This window comes from Natator depressus, chromosome 1 (assembly GCF_965152275.1).
Source record: "Natator depressus isolate rNatDep1 chromosome 1, rNatDep2.hap1, whole genome shotgun sequence".
Taxonomy (NCBI): Eukaryota; Metazoa; Chordata; order Testudines; family Cheloniidae; genus Natator; species Natator depressus.
The window spans coordinates 228,171,573-228,193,124 of NC_134234.1; the positions used below are offsets into that span (position 1 = coordinate 228,171,573).

Consider the following 21,552-nt stretch of genomic DNA (forward strand, 5'->3'; position numbering starts at 1 on the left):
GCCGACTGGAGAGAGCTCTCTCGTCGACTTAATTAATCAACCCCCTATGAGCAGCGGTACCTATGTCAGCAGTAGAAGCTACCCCACTGACGTAGCTCCCCCACCAGCTCCCCCACCAGCACGCAGGTTGGCATAACTTATGTCGCTCAGGCGAGTGGCATAGTCACACCCCTGAGCAGGAGAAGTTATACCAAAATAAGTGGCAGTGTAGACATAGCCTTAGTACTCATGCCATCTCTGGCTTTGGGCAAACTACTTAACCTCTCTTGGGTCATTAACTTTAAATGTCAATGTTAACACTACCGCCTATGAGGATTAATTTATTTTCTGCAATGACCTTCAAAGAAGAAAAGTGCTGAACAATATTTTTAACCTTTTGTCTCTAGCACTGAAGCTGCAATGAGCTCCATGCAGGCAGACCCTGATGCACCTTTATGGACCCCATTGGGAGTAGCCATTGCAGAGCTCATTGCAGTATCAGCCCCTCTATTTGTATTTTAAGTTAAATTTTAAGTCTGCAGCTTTAGAGGAGGTTTGAGGTTTTAGGAGTTATTTTCAGACTTTGTTATGTTAAAATTAGATTAAGGTGCTGGGGAGGGGAGGGCTGATATCATTGTGACACTCTATACCTCGGGGGCAGCGACCTGTAACCCCCATATTCATCATTTATATATAATTATGGTATTTCATATAAAGCATGCCATGTGAGGTATCAGGGGAAAGGTTATGATCCACTGAAAGCCATGGTTCTATCTAAATATGTATATTATTAGTGCATATGAAGTTATGAAATTGTGTTGTATGGTTGTCACTAAAACATGCTGTGAGTTGGGGAAATGTCCAGATATTAGATCCCCAGAGATAAGGACAAGGGAGCTAACCAACACCAGGGCAAGTGTAGAACAACCATCAACAGCCATTGTCCAGCAAGGGAGCTACAATGCAATGATGCACTTGCACAAGGCCACATCGGGGGAATTGCTCAACCTTGCCTGGTGACTCAGCAATGCCCATCAGACATGCCTGGACTTGTGTTCTCCAAGCACATGGACTAAGGGTATAAAATAGAACACAGTGGCTACATGCTTGGCCTTTTCTCCTCCCCCACCCATGCTGCAAGCAGCAAGGACACTGAGATGACTGAAAACTCCAACAGAGGAGACTGGTCCAGGTTTCAAGGGTGAAACCTGTGTACTATGAACTGCAATATCCAATGGGGTGTGAAAAACTGCTTAATCTAGATGTTGCCCAGTCTAATAGGGTTGAGTTTAGACTGCGTGCTTATATTTTCTTTTTTTTTGGTAACCACTCTGACTTTTACTATCACTTATAATCACTTAAAATCTATTTTTTGTAATCAATACACTTGTTTTACTGTTTATCTTTACCAGTGAGTTTGCCTGAAGTGTTTGGTAAATCTGCTCAGGTTTATAAAGACTGGTGTATATCCACTTTCCATTGATGAAGTGGTGAACCAATTAATAAACTTGTACTGCTCATCTTGAGCAGTGCAATATGATATATTCCTGAGGTACAAGGCTGGGAACTAGGGGGATTTGGCAAGTACCTTTCTCTGTGTTATTCATGAGTGGCTCTGGTGTGGGGGTTTTCAAACTGATCAGTTCAGCACTTGAGGTTAAAGGCAGTTTGATACCTTTGTTAATATTTTAGAGATGTGAGTCTGGAGCACCCGCCATTAGTGCGTAGTGCACACCCTAGGTTTGGGGCTCCACATGTGGTTGTGTTGAGTGATAACAGCACCTGGAGGGGTTTGCTGCTTGTCAGTAGCAAAGCATTGTGAGAGACAGCCCAGGCTGGAGAGTTAAGGGGGCACAGCAATCCCACAGTCCTGGGCTGCACCCCAGGGATCCTGTCAAAATCATGATGGATCCTTACCTTAGCATGTTAATATAGCAGAATTTGGCTAACAGAGACAGTGTCATGGGCAGAGACAAATCACGATAAACAGCCATCCCTACTGACAAAGACTTCAATCCTCCAAACACTTTTATGGGACTTGTCTATACAAGAAAGTTGCACCCCTAAGGTATACATGTAAACTGTTATTATTAATACAGTGCAAACTTCTGTTATTTCAGTTTGAGTGTTTATATTTTCTTTTGTTTAGCTTGAGTTGAGTGGGAAACAGTTAAATTAAGCCAAAACAAGACACTCAAACTAAAATAAAAGTATCCATCCAGGGATTTGTATTGCTTTAGTTATAATAGTACTCCCAACCTCAAAATATTCAAACACAAATAATCATAAGCTTGGCTTAAAAATGACTAGAATTTAAAAATAATAAATGTGATCTTTTAACCCGTCACCTGTTTCCTGATCCTTTAGTGTGTACTTGAGTCACATTTTCAGACTTTTCTCCACACCCATAAGGGCTAGAAACATTTCTGCTTCAGAGGAAGTCTGAGATCCCCACATAACAACATGCCTCTAGGATCTGGGGCTTTAAGAAAAACACAAAATATTTGAGACTTGCGTAAAATGACAAAAGTTGGTGATACTGCTATGTCATTTCAAAACCGAGGTAGGTTACAAATTGGTGCAACTTTCCCATGCTGGCCACGCTTTAGATTGGAACCTTGTCACAGCAGCTGTTACTGTGTGCCTACAGAGCCCAGCACAACAGAGCCCTGATCTCAAGAGGCCTCTAGGCACTGGTGTAAGGCAGATAAATAATATCTGTGACAGCTAGACATTCCTGAGACAGTGAGACATTCAGTGCCAACATTTACCTTAACACAAACCCTAATGATGAGACCTGAAAATCACTGACAATGAGTATCAGCGGGTAGCCGTGTTAGTTCCTAGCCACAAAAACAACAAGGAGTCCAGTGGCACCTTAAAGACTATCAGATTTATTTGGGCATAAGCTTTCGTGGGTAAAAAACCCACTTCTTCAGATGCACGGAGTGAAAATTACAGAAAATTACTGACAATGAGCTGCATAAACAATACAAAAGGGGAGCCCGTCCTCCATTAGTTCTGGATGATTAGTTTTTGTCCCTTGCAAAACTACTGTCCGACACTCTCGAGACCCGTCGGGTGCACTGTTCAGCAGGACTAGCCCCGCCACAGCTCCGGGGCGCCCACACTCTCCCGGGAACTTGGCATCCCCCGCTCTCTAGCCCCAGCTGCTGTTCCGCCCGCGAACCAGCGAGAGCGAGCGAGGTGCTCGCCGCAGCCGCAAAGCAAAGGGCTGACGGCCGGAAGTAGGAGCCTTCGCTGAGCCTGCCGGTTAGAAATGGGGGCGAGCGCAGGCGAGGCCGGCTCGGGTTAGCGTCAGGGCGCATGGGGCTGGCCCGCGGGCTGCCATGAGGGGCAGAGTGAGAGCCGCCCGCGCCGCGGAGTGAGCGACTCGCGAGCCGCCCTCTCGGGGAGCCCTTCGCTCGCCCCGCCTCGGGCTCGGCGGGGGATTTTCCAGGCGCAATGTGGCTCCCGCGCTTCTTCCCCAGCACCTTGCTGGTCTTGGGGCTCGCTTGCAGGCGTGAAGCCTTGGCCAGCGCCGGCGCGGGTAAGATACAAAGGGGGGTGGGAGGGAAGGAAAGAAAGGGTCGCCTCTGGCCTGGACTATCAGAATACCGCCCCCCGGAGCAGAGGCACTCTCTGGCTTGAAATGGAAAGCTGGCTCCTCTTTCACGTCCGCTCCGTCAAAACAAGCGTGCATGTGTTTAAAAACAGAGCGCTGGCCGCTTGTTTGCCCTTCTTGGCTATTTCTGAGCCGTGTTTGCCAAAGGTATTTTCATCAGCAGGTGGACACCTCGGGATTGTTCGCCCCACAAATAGCCGGGGATCATCTCTCAGGCTGCAAAGGTGATCCTGGATCACAGCTGCGAGAGGCTTCAATGAGCTGCAAATAAGGGGTGGCCTAGGATAGTTTGTCAAGATTCCTGATCATTTCTCTGTCCTGGGGTAGCCGTGTTGCTTCTTGGGATCTTTATTTATTTGCAAATAACGTTTGAACAGCTGTCAAAGTGCTTCGCACACCGGAATGCATTCTACACAGTGGGGAATTGGCATGAGTTGGGTTGGTTACCAAAATCAGGTGGTTTGCATAAGCTGCAAAGTGATCATGAGCACTATAGGCTTTAAAGGAGCATGTCATGTGTTTCCTGGGTCAGGGCTCTGTCATATGTTTCGGCAACAATGAGACTTTTTTCCTGCCGTGAACAAGCATTTCACTGTTGAAGGGAGGATCTTAATAGCACTATGGCTAGCCTGTAAGCAACAGTAACGTACTTCTTCTGGAGGGCATGACTTCATTGAATCGTAAAGCAGAGCACTCTCAAAACTGGCTAAAACAAAAAATAAGAAATTGAACAACTACTGGTATGCCCCCCCCCCCTCCTTGAAATATGTGCAGTTTCATTCAAACTGTTGGATTGTGATGCACCATGAAGGTTGGACAGTGTGTGTTTGAATAATAGATGTGGAAAATAAAGGTCCGTCAGGTGGAAGCAATCTGTATTATGCAACGATACCGCTGAAATCTTTTAAAGTTCTAGTTGTAACAAAATTTTCAGTATGAAGAGATGTATTTATTCACAGCACTATAGTTTGAGGCTGTATTAGCATTGCCATAATTTATCCTTCTTTTCCCTGGTTCATAAACTGAATGACAGTCTGGATACACTGGACTGAAACTTGCCATGCAAGATCTTAATGCAAGAAATGTTTTTTTGGATGGTTCCAAACTTCTGATAATATCGGTCTGTTCTAAGAATTGTAGAACTTGATTTTAATCTCATTTTGCTGACAACTAGTAAACAGTGTGGCTTGTGTTTTAACTTGACATTTCTCTTTCAAAAGCACTAAGTTGTGCAAAAAAAGTGTTAAGCAACATACATGAATTCTAGTACTACATATATGGTTAATTCAAGCATATGGACTATTCTGGATCAGTGTGTCACCATGTTGAGTCAATAGGCAGTAGAGGTTTAGAGAAACTGATTAGTCTAGTAGATCTGTGGTGTGTGGTTTTTTTTTTTTTTTTAAGCTTGCAAAGTGTTGATCATCTCTTTGTTAATGATCCAAGAAATAGCCATGACTATGAAGCAAACTGTTCTAAAAGCCTGGTTCTTGAATCTGATGATTCCAAAATAGTTCAGCAGTGCAATGTCATTAAATTGACATAAGTTTGTAGTGTAGACCAAGCTTTAGTGCAGGGGCTAGCAAACTTTTTGGCCTGAGGGCCACATTGGGTTTTGGAAATTGTATGGAGAGCTGGTTAGGGGAGGGGAGGGGAGTGTGGCTTGGCCTCCTGCCCTCCGCCACCCCGTCCAACCCCCCCTCATTCCCAACTGCCCTGCCGGGAACCCTGCCCCCATTCAACCCCCCTGTTCCCCACCCTCTGACCTCCCCGACCCCTATCCACACCCCTGACCCCCCCGCTTCCTGCCCCCTTGCCGCGCTGCCTGGAGCGCTGGCGGTGCTACAGCCGCGCTGCCCAGCTGGAGCCAGCCACACCACTGCTCACCACAGAGCACTGGGTCAGACCGGGCTCTGCAGCTGCGCTGCCCCAGGAGCTCGCAGCCCCGCCGCCCAGAGTATGGCGCCGGCGGTGCAGTGAGCTGAGGCTGCGGGGGAGGGGGTACTGCTGGGGAGGGGCCGGGGGTAGCCTCCTGGGCCAGGAGCTCAGGGGCCGGGCAGGAGGGTCCCACGGGCCGTAGTTTGCCCACCTCTGCCTTAGTGTCTCTGTGTAGACATAGACAACTTGATGGAGTGTTGGCCTTAACTCTGAATTTCCTTTTTAGCTGGTCTTTTACAGTGGCTAAGGCACTCTACTACAATCCTGAAGGTTATGAGTTTGAGTCATGTTCCATCTTGCACTGAAAGGCCACCTCCAGTTCACCCAGCTGCAAAATGGATACCTGGTCCATGGGGTTAGGGATAGTCAAAGGTAGTCTGATGTGACACTGGCCACATCTCTCTCCCTTGTGGACTGTTGGCTATGAAATTGACTTGCCTTCACCACATCAGTCCGATGGTTTGGGGGAACTTTGACTTTGATTCTTACAACTTTGCTTTAAATTTAATATTGTTTAGTAAAGCATAGAAAATATTTGGCAACAAGGTACTTCCAGTCCTTGTCATATGTAATAAGATTTTAGGCCAACATTTTAAAAAATTATATACTTGCTAATTTGGTACTCAACTTGAGACACATGGAGTCTCCTTTTCTCCCTCCCCTTGGAGATGCTGAGCTGAAGTCAGTTGGGGGTGTGCTTCTGAAAATCGGGCCCTGAATATCTCAAATTGGGCACCTAAAATTAGTGAGCACTTGTGAAAACCTGGGCTGAAGTGGATTGGATCCCTGTGTTTGTAAAATGCTGGCAATGACTTCCCTTCTCACCCTAAAGAGACCAGAGGAAGAAGTCTGTTTTCACACTTTTTATGGTTATGTGTTCTTGTTGGTTTCCGCAGTACATTTAAGTGGGGAAACAGCAAAAGTGATACTGAGCTAACGCACTTCCCCTTGAAGGATGCCTGGCTACTGCTGCAAGGCAGACCTACATTTATATAAAGCTGGTCAAAAAATTTAGGAAACACACTCAACCAGCTTTAGATAAAAAACATATTTAACACATTTATGACCAAACACTTTAATTTACATTTCAGGTTTACTTCAATAATCCACTTGGCTAGGAATATCCAGTGGTTGTTCATGTGCTTTGTATTAACAAAAAGAAAAGGAGTACTTGTGGCATGCATCCGATGAAGTGAGCTGTAGCTCACGAAAGCTTATGCTCAAATAAATTGGTTAGTCTCTAAGGTGCCACAAGTACTCCTTTTCTTTTTGTTAATACAGACTAGCATGGCTGCTACTCTGAAACCTTTGTATTAACAATATATCTTTTGAGTTTGGAGGAAGTGGCTGAGTTTTCTTTGCTAGCTCTCTAATTAATCCTTTCAAAAGTACATTGGCTTATGAAAGGAGTTAGGTGGGTCCGATCTGTGTCCTTGCTAATGCATTATAGGATGTGTTTGACTATCTAGTTTCTAATACTCCCCTTGTAATCTCTGCTGAAATTCTAATTCTGCACAGCAGTACGACTGGATGAACACCACCAGTTTGGTACAGGAGACTTTAAGCTATCCTATTTCATAGGGATTCTCTCTCTTTCCTCAAATGGAAGAACACAGTTGTACTTGCCTGGCACATTATGGCACAGCACTACAACAGTCGTGTTTATGGTGCAGATAGGGTAATAGTGCCTTTGTAACAAAGTGAAAGCTTTGTGTAATCTATGCTGTCCTCTAGTTTCAGGGAGCCAGTTAAGTTCCACCTGTGCTAGGTCTCTTAACTGACTTGACTCCCTTTCCAGGGTCTGCTATTGTTGCAGTGTATTTGGGGGCTTGTCAGTGGCCCTTCCTTATGCTGATAGTTCCTACACATAAAATACCACCATATAAAAGGGCCCTCTAGACAGTCTTAAAGACTTGGAGTCCCTTCTGACATTTAAGAGTAAAAGGAGGAACTATAGAGGAGTGGTTGGGTCTCCCTTACCCTTTTATTTGCTGAGTCAATATGGTTCCGCTGTGAATGTGGTTCCTTGATTGAGAAACTTTGTATGGAATCATTGAGACAAACATGGAAACAACTCAAGGTAATTATTGCTTAGTGGGGAAAATTGGGCAATAGTGTGATGAGGGAAAGTTGAATGGCTTGGGGGAGTAGTCTGGTAGCCAAATATAAGTTTTTGGGAATACCTTGTTCTAGTGTACATACAGTGTTGGTTTGTTGTTTTTTCTTGTGTATTCCAAATTGAAAAACCCTCAATTCTAAAAAAAACTGCCTGATGACCCCTTGTCACTGGTTAGCACTTAATTCCACCCCATTCCTGATTCACAAGCGAGATGACAGTGATACCCCCTTTCACAGACTTTCAATTTTTTAATAAACTTCACACTAATTTTGTTATGGAACATAACATATGTACCCTTCTAGCTAATTTATCTCTGTATTAGTGTGTGTATTAGGATTATATCTTACTAGTATGCTCCCTCCTCTCCCAGAGACACAAGGCACTTTCTTGTTCTCTGAACTTGCTCACTTCAAGTCTCTCATACTCACTCCTGAGAAGCAATTTTGAAATATTGGACAGTTTTAGACATTAACAGGTTAAAAACAAACACATGGTGCATGAAAACAGCTGACCATGTTCCAGCAATATGGAATGGTATGTCAAAGTCAGATTCAGGACTCACATAATTTGTCAGACCACTCTGTTTATTAGCAAAGCACTTTGCCAATGCACCCAGATGTGAACCCCTCTCTGAGACTAAAGATAACTTATTTATACAGCTAAGCCAAAGCCAATTTAACATAAGAGACAAAAGGAAGCAGAAACTGACAAATGTACATACATATCTTATTTGCATACTAACGTTTACCAATCTCCTAGCTCAGTAGGAGCTCTAAGTTAATTAGTTTGAGGACCCATTGTCTCACACTCCTTAATGTTTCTCTTCCTGACAACTATATTTCAACAAACCCTTCAAGTAACATTTCTTTAATGAATTATAATTTCAATATAATTCATTCTACTTTCACAATCCCTCCTTTTGGTCAAGCTACGCAATGACCAACAATGACTGGGTTCCACATATCAATCGTTCTTTATCTCTTTGTTCATCAGTGATATTTAAAATCATCAAATTAGCACTCTGGTTTGGGGCAGTTATCTGTGTAGCATGCCTGACACAATTTTGGGTACAACAGGAAAGTAACTGAAAACATACAAAAATTATTAGGATTCCTAACAGGAGAGTTAGGGCTCCCTGAAACAACCAGTTTCCTATGCCAGAGAAATTGAAAAGGTTACTTAGCCACTTCCATAAAGAACTTGGCTCTTCATGGAGAAGATATGCGATTTTTTTCTAAGTGGCTAGCACGATGTATTACCTCATCGGTGTTGTCTGGTATATACACACAGCAGTCTTTTCCAATGAGAGCACAAGTCCCTCCTTTTGCCGCCAGCACTATGTCCAATGCCTGAGGGTTTTGGAGGGCCATCTGTCGGATTGCCCCTGTTTCTTTGGCCAGGGCTCTTAAACTTTCTCCGGTTTCATTTGCCATTATTTCAACTACTGCTTGTAACCTTAGGAGCCTTTTTGCATGGTGTATCACTCCCCCTAATGGTATGAAGGAACCGCCAATGGCCTCTTCCCAGGTTAAGGGGCTTACGTTATTTACATACCATTGGGCATCTGTTAAGTCCCTTCTTTTTCGCCTGAATTTGCGGAGGCGTTCTCGAGGGAAGGTTCCTAGCACTCGGAATTGTGGGAAGAGTCGGGCTGGATAACAAATTCCTGACCAATTAGCTGGTAGAGCGGTATAAGCTCTGGTCCCACACACCCAGTGATGGCCTATTAAGGCCGGGAAGGGTCGGTTGCACGCATTTGTCATATAGGTGTTTGCAAAGGAGGAGTAGTATCCCGCAAAGGGTACAGGGTAATTTTCCTTACGAGGAGTGGTGTTATTTGAATGACATTGAAAGATTGTATTGTTTTCACTAAGGTTACTGTAGGGGGAACATGAGTGATTTCTCTGTTTGATCCCAGGTTGAGAAAAAAATTCATATCTCCATACCCGGTCTGCCACTTTTTAGTTTTGTTTGAATAATCCCATACACCATTGGCCACAATATGCTGAAGGCAACGGCTTTTCCCCAGACTCAGCCCTCTCCTATTACACACCCAACACCAATGACCTTTTCCCTCCACCACACTTATCCATTGAGTTGCATTTATTCCCACCGCTTCCCAAGTGTCATTGCTGATCCATATTTTGTTAAACGGACGAGGCCCTCCAGTGAGGTCTGGGGACTTGAGTGGGATAGGCAGGACAGGAACACCAGTTTGAGAGTGGGCTGGGATGTGGCTGCAGACCCAGCAATTAGAAATATTAAGGGTCTGAACTATCCACACCTGCTGCTGGATAAAAGAATTGTCATTGTGGTCTCCCCAGACCGAAAGATACCAGCAGCTGAGGAACAGGCAGAGGCGCATGTTGGAGGCAAGGCTCTTCTGGTTCTGACAGCCTCAACTGAGGGAACCGCAGTCACGGTTTTACGCTCACCAGGTAGTAGGCCCTAGGCTCGCTACTGTTTTTGTTTTGTTTTGTTTTGTTTTGTTTGTCGTCTGCTTCTGGCAATCCTTACGAGAGCGTAGATTGTAAGGTATTGCAGACTGTTCCTCTACGTCTTCTTCTGGAGTCAAAATTGACTCTGCGTTGCCCTGAGAGGGTGATTGGTTCTCTGGGGATGGTGCCTTCTTACACTGTGAAGCATGTATCCACACTGCGATGCCAGATAGTTTAACAGCCGTCTGTGTAGTAAGCAGTACCTGATGAGGACCCTTCCACCGGGGCTCCAAGGCGTGCTTTCGATGATGGCGCCGTACGTAGACCCAATCACCTGGCTCGAGGTTGTGGCAAGCATCAGAGGTGGGTTCCATGGGCCAGGCGACTCGAACCTGTGAATGGAAGTGACTTACAGCTTGCATTAGTCCCTTGCAATACTGAAGGAGCGCACTGTGAGTCAAGTTCAAATCTGGAACAGGAGTAATAGTAGTCATAGCTCGCATAGGGCGTCCCATAACAATTTCAAAGGGACTTAATTTATGCCTTTGGGATGGAGTGGATCTCATGTCCATAAGGGCTAATGGTAAGGCTACTGGCCAACTTAATCCTGTAGAGTTACAAATTTTAGCAAGCTTATTCTTAAGTACACCATTTCGTCTTTCAACTGCACCTGCACTCTGTGGGTGGTAGGGACAGTGCAACAGGTGTTTGATATGCAATATACGGTCCAGGTGTTGAACAAGTTGTCCAGTAAAATGTGTACCCCGATCACTGGACAGAGTAGCAGGAATTCCCTTGGCAGGCATAATATGATTTAACAAACATTTGGCAACAGACAGTGAGGCAGCCTTGCGACAAGGAAAGGCTTCAATCCAACCAGAGAATAAACATACCATAACCAATATAAATTCATATTGTTGACACTTGGGCATTTGTACAAAATCAAGTTGCCAATGCAAGAACGGTGCTTGAGGCAGGCCCCAGAACCCCTGGGCCACTTTTACAGGTTTACCAATATTATGGCTTTGGCAGATGGTACAGGCTGTATAGTGGCGGGCTGCAAAAGAGCTAAAATGGGGGGGCCCACCATCCTGTCTTAGTTACAGCAGAGACCATCCCCTCCTTTCCGACATGCGAAACACCGTGTAGCAGGGCAGCCAGAGACGGGTAGAGTGAAAAGGGGGCTACAAAGGCGCCAGTAGGCGAGCGCCAAAAGGAATCAGGATGTAGAGAGCAACCTTGGGCAACCTAGGATTCTTTCTCGGTTTCTGGGGCAGAGTCTTGGAGCAAGGTGAGGTCAGTGAGGGACCAGGAGGGTAAGAGGAGAGCGGAGAACAAGGGAATCAGACGTTTCGACTAGGCACGCTGCAGCAGCCACAGCACGCAGGCAGGGGGTAAGCCTTGGGCAACAAGGTCTAAAGTAGCAGAGAAATAAGCCACTGGGCGGTTCTTTTCTCTGTGCATCTGAGTGAGAACTCCAAGCGCACACCCAGATTGTTCGTGGCAGAAAAGGGTAAAAGGCTTAGAATAGTCAGGCAGCCCTAAGGCAGGGGCAGAAGACAAACCCTGTTTGAGGGAAACAAAGGCAGAATTGGCCTCGGGGCCACAGCATGGGGTCAGGCACAGAGAATTGAGTGAGTTCCTGGAGAGGTTTTGCAAGGGAAGCATATTGGGGAATCCATTGTCTGCAAAATCCAGCCATGCCTAAAAATTTCTGGACCTGGCTATGGGAGCGGGGTTGGGGAAAGCTAAGGATAGCTTGGATGCGGGTGGGAGAAAGTGCACGGGAACCCTGGGAAAGGAGAAAGCCGAGGTATGTGATAGAAGCTTGACAGATTTCAGAGTAACAGCCGTGTTAGTCTGTATTTGCAAAAAGAAAAGGAATACTTGTGGCACCTTAGAGACTAACCAAGCGAGAAGCTTTGTGACCCTTATTTGCTAGGGCAGTAAGGAGCACTAAAGAGTCAGTTTCAGAGGCAGACAATGAAGGGGAACAGAGGAATAGATCATCTACATATTGGACTAGTGTGGACCTGGACGGGAAAAGAAGGTCAGCCAGGTCTCGGGCTAATGCCTGGGAAAAATATGACGGGCTTTCAGTATACCGCTGGGGCAGTGTGGTCCATGTGTACTGTTGCCCCTTGTAAGAAAAGGCAAACAGGAACTGGGAGTCAGGGTGAACTAGGACAGAAAAGAAAGCAGAGCACAAATCAACAACAGTAAAATGAGTTGCATCTGGTGGGATAGAAGCCAGAATCTTTGAGAGAGGCAAGTTTTGATTCTGTCCACCTATGATTTGCCTCTTCCGACCACTGCATGAAACAATCAACCTTTCCTTTTGCCAATTTAGTTTTAGGTTGGCCGAGTTTGTCTTTTAAGACGTCTACTTGGTCTTTGTCCCAAGATCCTAACAGTGGCCACTGAATTTTGGGATTCTCCTGAGTTAGCCTTTTGCATTCCCATACACATCTCACTCCCCCCCCCCCCCACCCCAGGTCAGCCTTTTGAAGCCATCCCCCACCCCTGTCATGAGGTTTTCTGTTCATTAAAACACAACAATGCTAGCAACAAGACAAACACAAAACATAGATCCATGGTATTCTGAGTTATTCTTCCGCTGGCGCCAGCTTTCTTGTAGAGTCTAAAAACAAAAGAAACAATTTCCACCCCCCTGGTGGGGACAGATTATTGCTTCATAATAATACCACTTTCTTTTACAAATTTCCTTGCTAATTGCAGGAAAAACAGAAGAATTACCTCCAGGCTGTCCTTATTTTGTTCTATAATCAGGCTAGTGAATTACCCCACTCACTGGTCATTTATGAAATTCATGAGGTGGTGTACCTCAGTTTCCCCTCTTGTGCAACAGACCATGTTTGCAATAGTTTCTCTGCTGTACCAAGCTATAAGTTTATTCTCAGGTAATAGCTAAGACACAGCTTCAGATTTTAGCACTATACACACACAAAATTCTCTTTTGCCTAACATCCCTTGCGCTGTGATTACTCTTTTACACAACTGTACCCCGATGACACTTCCATCTTGTACAACTAGACACAACCAGGAGCAGCCAAGTTAAGTTCCAATAGAAACCCCTTACATCCTTTAGTGATTTTTTTATTACATTACCCAATAGTCAAACAATTTTGATCAGATTCTCTCTCTACCTGCTGCCTGCAGCAGTCCCTTATAGGTTTCAGAGTAACAGCCGTGTTAGTCTGTATTTGCAAAAAGAAAAGGAGTACTTGTGGCACCTTAGAGACTAACCAATTTATTTGAGAATAAGCTTTCGTGAGCTACAGCTCACTTCATCGGATGCATCCGATGGTTAGTCTCTAAGGTGCCACAAGTACTCCAGTCCCTTATAGATCATTTCTGTGGGAAAAGGGCCCATTTTCCCTCAGAATAGCTGTAAAGGCTTCTGGGGACAGAAGCATAGTGCTGGTAGAAGCCACTCTACCTGACCCCCTTAGCCTAGACCATTTTTCCATAAATTTACAGGAGTCCGGACTCTTCCTAAAATACATAAACTGAGCCGGCGTTCCTTTAGGGAACTGTCCCGACTTAGACGTCTGGTTACCCATACAGGAGGACTTCACGCACCAATCACACAAGAAAGAAAGTCGGGTTCGTCAGAGCGATGCCCGGTGCAACACACAAAAGGAGCCCACAGGCTACTGCCTCAATCGCCCTTGCTTTCACACCAAGGGTTTTACCCAAGGCGCGGTGTGGCTGCGATTGTGCAGATTTCACTCACTCAGACCATGGGGAGAGGAACCCTTTGGTCAGCCGATCCCCAGACGGAGACGGCACCCAGACTCAAACACACCACAGGGAGGATGGATAGACACAGAGACAAGACAGTCCTCAGTCCGGACAAAACACAGAAATAATTACTTGACCAGATTCCTGATGTCAGATCCCGGGATCCCTACCAGAACAGAGTGGGAACCAACAGGTTCGATGGCGTAGACTTCACTGTGGTCATGCACCCTTCCGTTCTGGCGGAGGACCGCTCGGGCCAAATGCCCAGGTGCCGGCTTGCCACGGCCGTCCTAAGAACAGTCAGGAGTCACACGGCCCCAGTGAAGTCGGTTGCCATCTTGGTGGAACCTCCAAATTGTCAAAGTCAGATTCAGGACTCGCATAATTTGTCAGACCACTCTGTTTATTAGGAAAGCACTTTGCCAATGCACCCAGATGTGAACCCCTCTCTGAGACTAAAGATAACTTATTTATACAGCTAAGCCAAAGCCAATTTAACATAAGAGACAAAAGGAAGCAGAAACTGACAAATGTACATACATATCTTATTTGCATACTAACGTTTACCAATCTCCTAGCTCAGTAGGAGCTCTAAGTTAATTAGTTTGAGGACCCATTGTCTCACACTCCTTAATGTTTCTCTTTCTGACAACTATATTTCAACAAACCCTTCAAGTAACATTTCTTTAATGAATTATAATTTCAATATAATTCATTCTACTTTCACAGGTATATGCAATGACATGTACTTTGAAACCATCTTTGTGAGGCAGAAATGCAAGAGATCCATGAAGAAGAAATCAAATCAAGGATTGCTGCAGTTGCAAGGGATAGAGAAAGCATTAATAAGAAGCTAGAGCTGTGTATTGATCCCTTAAACCCCACTAAGCACCAAGAGGCAATAATAAACATGGTCAGTGGTAGAGTGGTACTGCTATCCATCAGTGTAGATGACACTTACAATTGGAATTCACCAAATGCAAGAATTTTAATGTAGCTGGTCCACAGGGTTCTGTAACACCGTACCAAGGATAGCAGAGCCACTGGCAGGGACAAAGCATGTACGGGTTTGTCCAACAAAGGCATTTGACACTTGCCTACAAGCAAGTTCACGAGAGGTTGACATGAAGAATATTTTGTCACATGAGTTGGTTCCTGTACCAATGTCAAATGTTCTCGGACGCTGGTGACATGAGGCTTTCCAAGACTAAGTGTAAGCTAAAGAACCAGCTGCAGATAGAGGTGTCAACTAGACATACTTAACAAGACATCACCTGTAAAGTCATTGACCGTTCCACTTCTTTCAGTGGTATGCTGGCCAGCAAGTGATATTCAAGGACTTTGTGTCCAATTTCTGAGTCTGCACTGAACACAAGCTAGCTGCAGGTGACGTAACCTTGTCTTTGAAAAGTGCAAAGTCCTCATCACAAAGAGTGTCACAAGATCTAGCAGAGCTACGGAAGCAAGCAGGGTGCATCAGCTGAGTGCAAATACAGAGCTACTGCCACAGAAAGTTGTTTTGATGGGAACTGGAAAGAAGAAACAGTTGATTAACATCATTTCTACAGAACTCCATTCAAGACAAGAATTTTGACCAAGAGAACCTATTAGAGCATAAGGTAGTCATTGCAGGTAGAGAGACACCCCAATTGAAGTAAAGAAGAAGGTGTGGTGATCAACAGGGAAGATATGGCCACCTGAGGAGTCGGACAACCTCCTAGTACAACAAATGATGATGCAAAAGAAAATCCAGTGGGAATATTAGTATTGTGTATTTGTTTTACTGATGTATTTTACTCTTGCATCATCACCTTTAACAGGGCCTAATTTCTTAAGTGATTATGGACTCTCTATCTTGAGAGAGAGCTGTAATAAACATTCATGCTGCTGCAGAGCAACACTAGAACATTGTGCCTGGACTGTTAGCTGTCCTTGTACCCTTGGGCAGTGATGCAGTACCATCCTATTTTGGCCTTGCCACTGTGTTGAAGATTCTGTGAGCTGGTGATTCCCTCTTTCTGCTGGCTGACATCAGTGCAACAATACCTGATGGCTTTGAACTGGCAAACAAACTGTGCCACCATGTCAGAAGCATGGGAGAAATAACGTGCAGTGAAAATTGGTAAAGGTACCATGTCAACACCAAAGCTCAGCTCCCTACCACCACCAACTGAAGCGTTTTATAGAAGATGAGCACATCTTCAGGCACAAGTATGGGAAAAGTGCTTTGGAGTATTAGGTTAAGGTATTACTATAATTTAAACAAATATATATTTTGAATGTTTTCACATTAAAAAGTGTTCACTAGATGAATTGAGGATTAAGGTTCGTACTGTACCCGCAACCTCCTGCCTCATATACTTGTATTATTCATATACATATTGTGGCAAATTGCCGGCACTACTTTGATGGGTCTCGCGCTTTCTCTTCTTGGGGAGGGTTCAGGACACTGTTTCTCACCCCTGAACTGGGGTATTAACTGCCCCACTAGTGTTCTAGAGGAGGGGAGTGGAGAGGGAGGGACCCAGGCCTGCCCTCTACTCCGGGTCCCAGCCCAGGGGCCCTAGGGATGGCGGTAAACCGCTTGAACTAGCAGTTCCTTCCCCTGGCCTACTTCCCTCTCCTGCCCTTCAGCTTGTGGGGCTTCCTGCGCTCCCTCTGCACAAACCAGGTGTGCCTTTACCTAGGGTCTTGGTCTTCTTAGCCCACCGCAGCACTTCTCCAAACTGCTCTCTGCTTCGACTCCTCCAAACTGCTCTCTAATCCAACATCAGTCCACTCTGCTTCAACTCCTTCCCTTGTCTGATTGAAGCAGGGGGGTTTTATCAGGTGACTGGCTTCAGGTGCTTTAATTAATATATAGCAAACTTTCTTCCCTATACAGGGAATAAGGCTCCCTTCTAACGCTCTCCTGCAGCCCTCTGGCCATGCTGTATCACAATATTAATGATATTGCAAATATTAAGACATGAAATGCATGTATTAACAACTCTTGCGCCTTGTTTATTGTATGCCCCAAATAATGTGTGAACACCTGATGATGGGTGGGGTGGCAAGGCAGGGATAAAATGTCAATCAGTCCTTTTTCAGCCTTTTTGATTATGATGTCAGAGTTGTTTCTGAGGCTGTGGATGGCATTGTGTTCTGCACGGCTGAGGTTATGGGGCAAGTGATGCTGCTTTTCCACAATTTCAGACCGTGCATATCGATTGTCTGGCTATGTAGACTCCCTCCTCAGGCCCTACGCTACCAGCACTCCCAGCTATGTTCAAGAGACCATTGACTTCCTGAGGAAACTACAATCCATCGGTGATCTTCCTGAAAACACCATCCTAGCCACTATGGATGTAGAAGCCCTCTACACCAACATTCCACACAAAGATGGTCTACAAGCCATCAGGAACAGTATCCCCGATAATGTCGCGGCACACCTGGTGGCTGACCTTTGTGACTTTGTCCTTACCCATAACTATTTCACATTTGGGGACAATGTATACCTTCAAATCAGCGGCACTGCTATGGGTACCCGCATGGCCCCACAGTATGCCAAAATTTTTATGGCTGACTTAGAACAACGCTTCCTCAGCTCTCGTCCCCTAACGCCCCTACTCTACTTGTGCTACATTGATGACGTCTTCATCTGGACCCATGGAAAAGAAGCCCTTGAGGAATTCCACCATGATTTCAACAATTTCCATCCCACCATCAACCTCAGCCTAGACCAGTTCACACAAGAGATCCACTTCCTGGACACTACTGTGCTAATAAGCGATGGTCACATAAACACCACCCCAATACCAGAAAGCTACTGACTGCTATGCCTACCTACATGCCTCCAGCTTTCACCCAGACCACACCACACGATCCATTGTCTACAGCCAAGCTCTACGATACAACCGCATTTGCTCCAACCCCTCAGACAGAGACAAAAACCTACAAGATCTCTATCAAGCATTCTTACAACTACAATACCCACCTGCTGAAGTGAAGAAACAGATTGACAGAGCCAGAAGAGTACCCAGAAGTTACCTACTACAGGACAGGCCCAACAAAGAAAATAACGGAACGCTGCTAGCCATCACCTTCAGCCCCCAACTAAAACCTCTCTAACGCATCATCGAGGATCTACAACCTATCCTGAAGGACGACCCATCACTCTCACAAATCTTGGGAGACAGGCCAGTCCTTGCTTACAGACAGCCCCCCCAACCTGAAGCAAATACTTACCAGCAACCACATAACAAAACCACTAACCCAGGAACCTATCCTTGCAACAAAGCCCGTTGCCAACTCTGTCCACATATCTTTTCAGGGGACACCATCATAGGGCCTAATCACATCAGCCACACTATCAGAGGCTTGTTCACCTGCACATCTATCAATGTGATATATGCCAGCAATGCCCCTCTGCCATGTACATTGGCCAAACTGGACAGTCTCTACGTAAAAGAATAAATGGACACAAATCAGAATTCAAGAATTATAACATTCAAAAACCAGCTGGAGAACACTTCAATCTCTTTGGTCACTCTATTACAGACCTAAAAGTGGCAATTCTTCAACAAAAAAACCTTCAAAAACAGACTCCAACGAGAGACTGCTGAATTGGAATTAATTTGCAAACTGGATACAACTAACTTAGTTTTATCTTGTGTAATGACCCATCCACTCCCAGTCTTTCTTCAAGCCTATTTCCCCATGATTATTCCCCCCGCCGCTCCCCCACTGTTCCTCACACATTCTTGTCAACTGCTGGAAATGGCCCGCCTTGATTATCACTACAAAAGGTCTGTCCCCACCCCCCTGCCGCTCTCCTGCTGGTAATAGCTCACCTTACCTGATCACTCTCGTTACAGTATGTATGGTAACACTCATTGTTTCATGTTCTCTGTGTATAGAAATCTCCCCAGTGTATTTTCCACTGCATGCGTCCAATGAAGTGAGCTGTAGCTCACGAAAGCTTATGCTCAGATAAATTTGTTAGTCTCTAAGGTGCCACAAGTACTCCTGTTGTTTTTGCGGATACAGACTAACACGGCTGGTACTCTGACCTGCTAGGTGAATTTGGGCAGATAACTTCCTCTCTGTTTCCCTCCCACTTTTGTCTACTTAAACAGAAAGCTCTCAAGGACAGGGACTGTCTCTACTGTGTGTGTGAGATCTAGCTCTAGCGCAGTGGGGCCTCAATCTCAGCTGAGCCCTCTAAGTGCTACTGTGATACCTATATTCAATACAGGGAAGGCTGCAGCAACACAGTGAAGTGGGGGTGCAGGCTATTTAGTGATCTGTGGGTGGAGGACTTCATTCCCCGGGCTGTCAATGATACTTTTCACCAGTACTAAGCTTCCCTGAACTTGTAAAAATTGTGTATTAAACTGCCCATGGCTTAAATGTGTATTTTTATGCCTTTGTACACCCTGACATGTAACTGAGAACTTGTTATGTAATGGTGAGGGACTCCTAAATAGGCTGTTTCTTTTCCATTCATCACTTGTTGACGCAACCAGTAATGCTGTACAAGCAGAACACGTGCCTGGGATGAAAAATAACTAGAGACTTTTAATAGGAAACCTCAGAGTAAGGAATCTTCCAACTTGATATAACTGAATGGGAGGGAAAGATGTCCTCTCTAGTACCTCTATCTTGGCTCTCCTAAACGCTTAATAAAGGATGCATTTCATTTCTAGGTGTTACCTTTGGCTGTTTACAGGCCCCTGTATAAACAAGTTGATCAGGTTTCGATGGACAGACAGATCCTGGACACTGCAGAACAAACCCCTCAGTTGGCATCCTTTTGGGGAGTTTCGCATAGGCATGGAAACTAAACTGTCCCCTCAGCTTGCTTAATGAGAGCCAAGATGAATTCAACCCTTATTCCCAGCGCTTAATTTGTAAGGAAAGAGATGCCAGGACTCAAGCAATTTTTATATATTGAAATTAATGCACCAAGCCCAGAGATGCCAGGGCTATGAACTATTAAGCCTAGAGGTGCCGGGGCTCAGCACTGGCAAGTCCTGGCATAAATTAAGCCCTGCTTGTTCCTGTAGTTTGGGGCTGAGGCAGTGAAAAGCTTTCACTGGCCATACTGGGTCTGTACTGTGGCTAAACAAGAGTTAATTTTCCCATAATCTTTTTCTTTTGTGTGAATTTAGTGCCTGTGAAAAATTCCTCTTTGATTCTAGATTTTGAAACTGCTCGATTCTAGAAGGCAGCTTTTTTGTTTGTTTGTTAAAAGCCAAAGACCAGGAATCCATTTTCTTTTCCTTTTGGAGTATGAAATAAGTTCACTTTCATTAATAGATCAGGCTACTGCTTTAATTGTGGAATTCTTTGCTATGTTCTGTATTGTGTTTATAAATGATCTCTTTCTTAAATCTAAATGTCTGAAATGGTATGTGCAGAGGCTGCACAGAGGGGAAGCCTAATATGTGAGAGATGACTCGAAAGTAGGCATGTTAAGTCTATCAATTATGATTATGTGGCCTGCATATTAGTTCTGCAGAATCTGTAAAAACTTTTAATATGAAATCTTTTAGCACCCAGGAAGGTAACTATCAGAATGTGAACAGAGAGTAACTGTGGCTGTGTTGTCGTCTTGAATCTGCAGACAACCTGAAACAATGGTTGCAAACTGTGACTATTTCATTGCTGATAAGGTGGAAGGGTCTGGAAGTTTGGCATGGAAGAAACTATGGAAGGGAGACATTCAAAGAAAAAGAAACAGAGATGGATGGCAAAAGAAGAGAAATAAGAACAGAAATAACAGGGATCCTAAAAGTGAGCTTGTTTGCCAGTGAATGATGCTGATTGCAGCATCAAGGTGCTACAAAACAAAAGCTAAGTTTTGAGTTATAACTCTGCCCTTGCTCTTTGTATAAACTTCTTGTTGACATAAATGGGAATTATCCCTATGGACTGAATCAAATATGGAGTACTAAATCTGTAATTCTGGCCCATGAACAATAATTAGAACTGGATTTCAGACCTCTCGACCGAATGTGTTTGAAACTGACTCTAAAAGAACTGCTGTTTGTGTGCTGACCTTATTTTTGCTGGATGAGCCATTCAGGTGTAAGTGATTTGGAGCCAGCTTGAGGCTACATAAAAAGACTGGCAAAATCATTTAACAAACACTAACTGTATATAAGGGCTTGTCTACACATGGGTCATTCTGAAATAACTCCCAAGTGTGTATGCTCTTATTGTGGATTAAGCTAAACTGGAAAAAAGCACTCTCTTGTTTCCAGAATAGGGGCTGGTCGATACTGAAAAGTTACATCAGCAGAGCTACCTCTCAAGGTTGTGAAAAATCCCCACTAGAGAGTAGTTAAACCAGTCTAACCCACAGACCGTGCTAGGTAGACCAAGAATTCTCACATGGTCACACTGATTAATGTTCAGCTGGTGTGAAAAACCAGCTGAGTAGGTGTTAGGAAGTAGGGAGCAGTTTTGAGCAGTCCACATATCGAGCAGTTAATTTAAGCACTGTGGGTTTTGTTTCTACCTATTAACTATGGTAAATAATAGTTATTTCAAAGTTGCAACTCCTGAGGCTATGTCTCCACTACAGAGTTAAGTTGACACAAGTTACGCTGACTATCATAAATGTGTTGTATGAAGTCAAAACTAAACCCTTAATGGGGCTATTGTTGCAATGAAGGGGACCATCTGAAAGCATACTATGGAGA

General features: G+C 44.7%; 1 protein-coding gene across 2 annotated transcripts in view; it reads left to right on the forward strand.

The window, feature by feature from the left end:
- Positions 1-3,223: 3,223 nt before the first annotated feature.
- Positions 3,224-21,552, forward strand: part of TM7SF3 (transmembrane 7 superfamily member 3) — a 38,913-nt gene continuing 20,584 nt past the window's right edge. For both annotated transcript variants that reach the window (XR_012636094.1, XM_074937174.1), the window contains exon 1: positions 3,224-3,529. Coding sequence is in view for 1 of the 2 variants with exons in the window: in XM_074937174.1 (XP_074793275.1) it covers positions 3,445-3,529 (85 nt within the window). In the remaining variant the exon portion in view is untranslated. The remainder of the gene's footprint in view (positions 3,530-21,552) is intronic.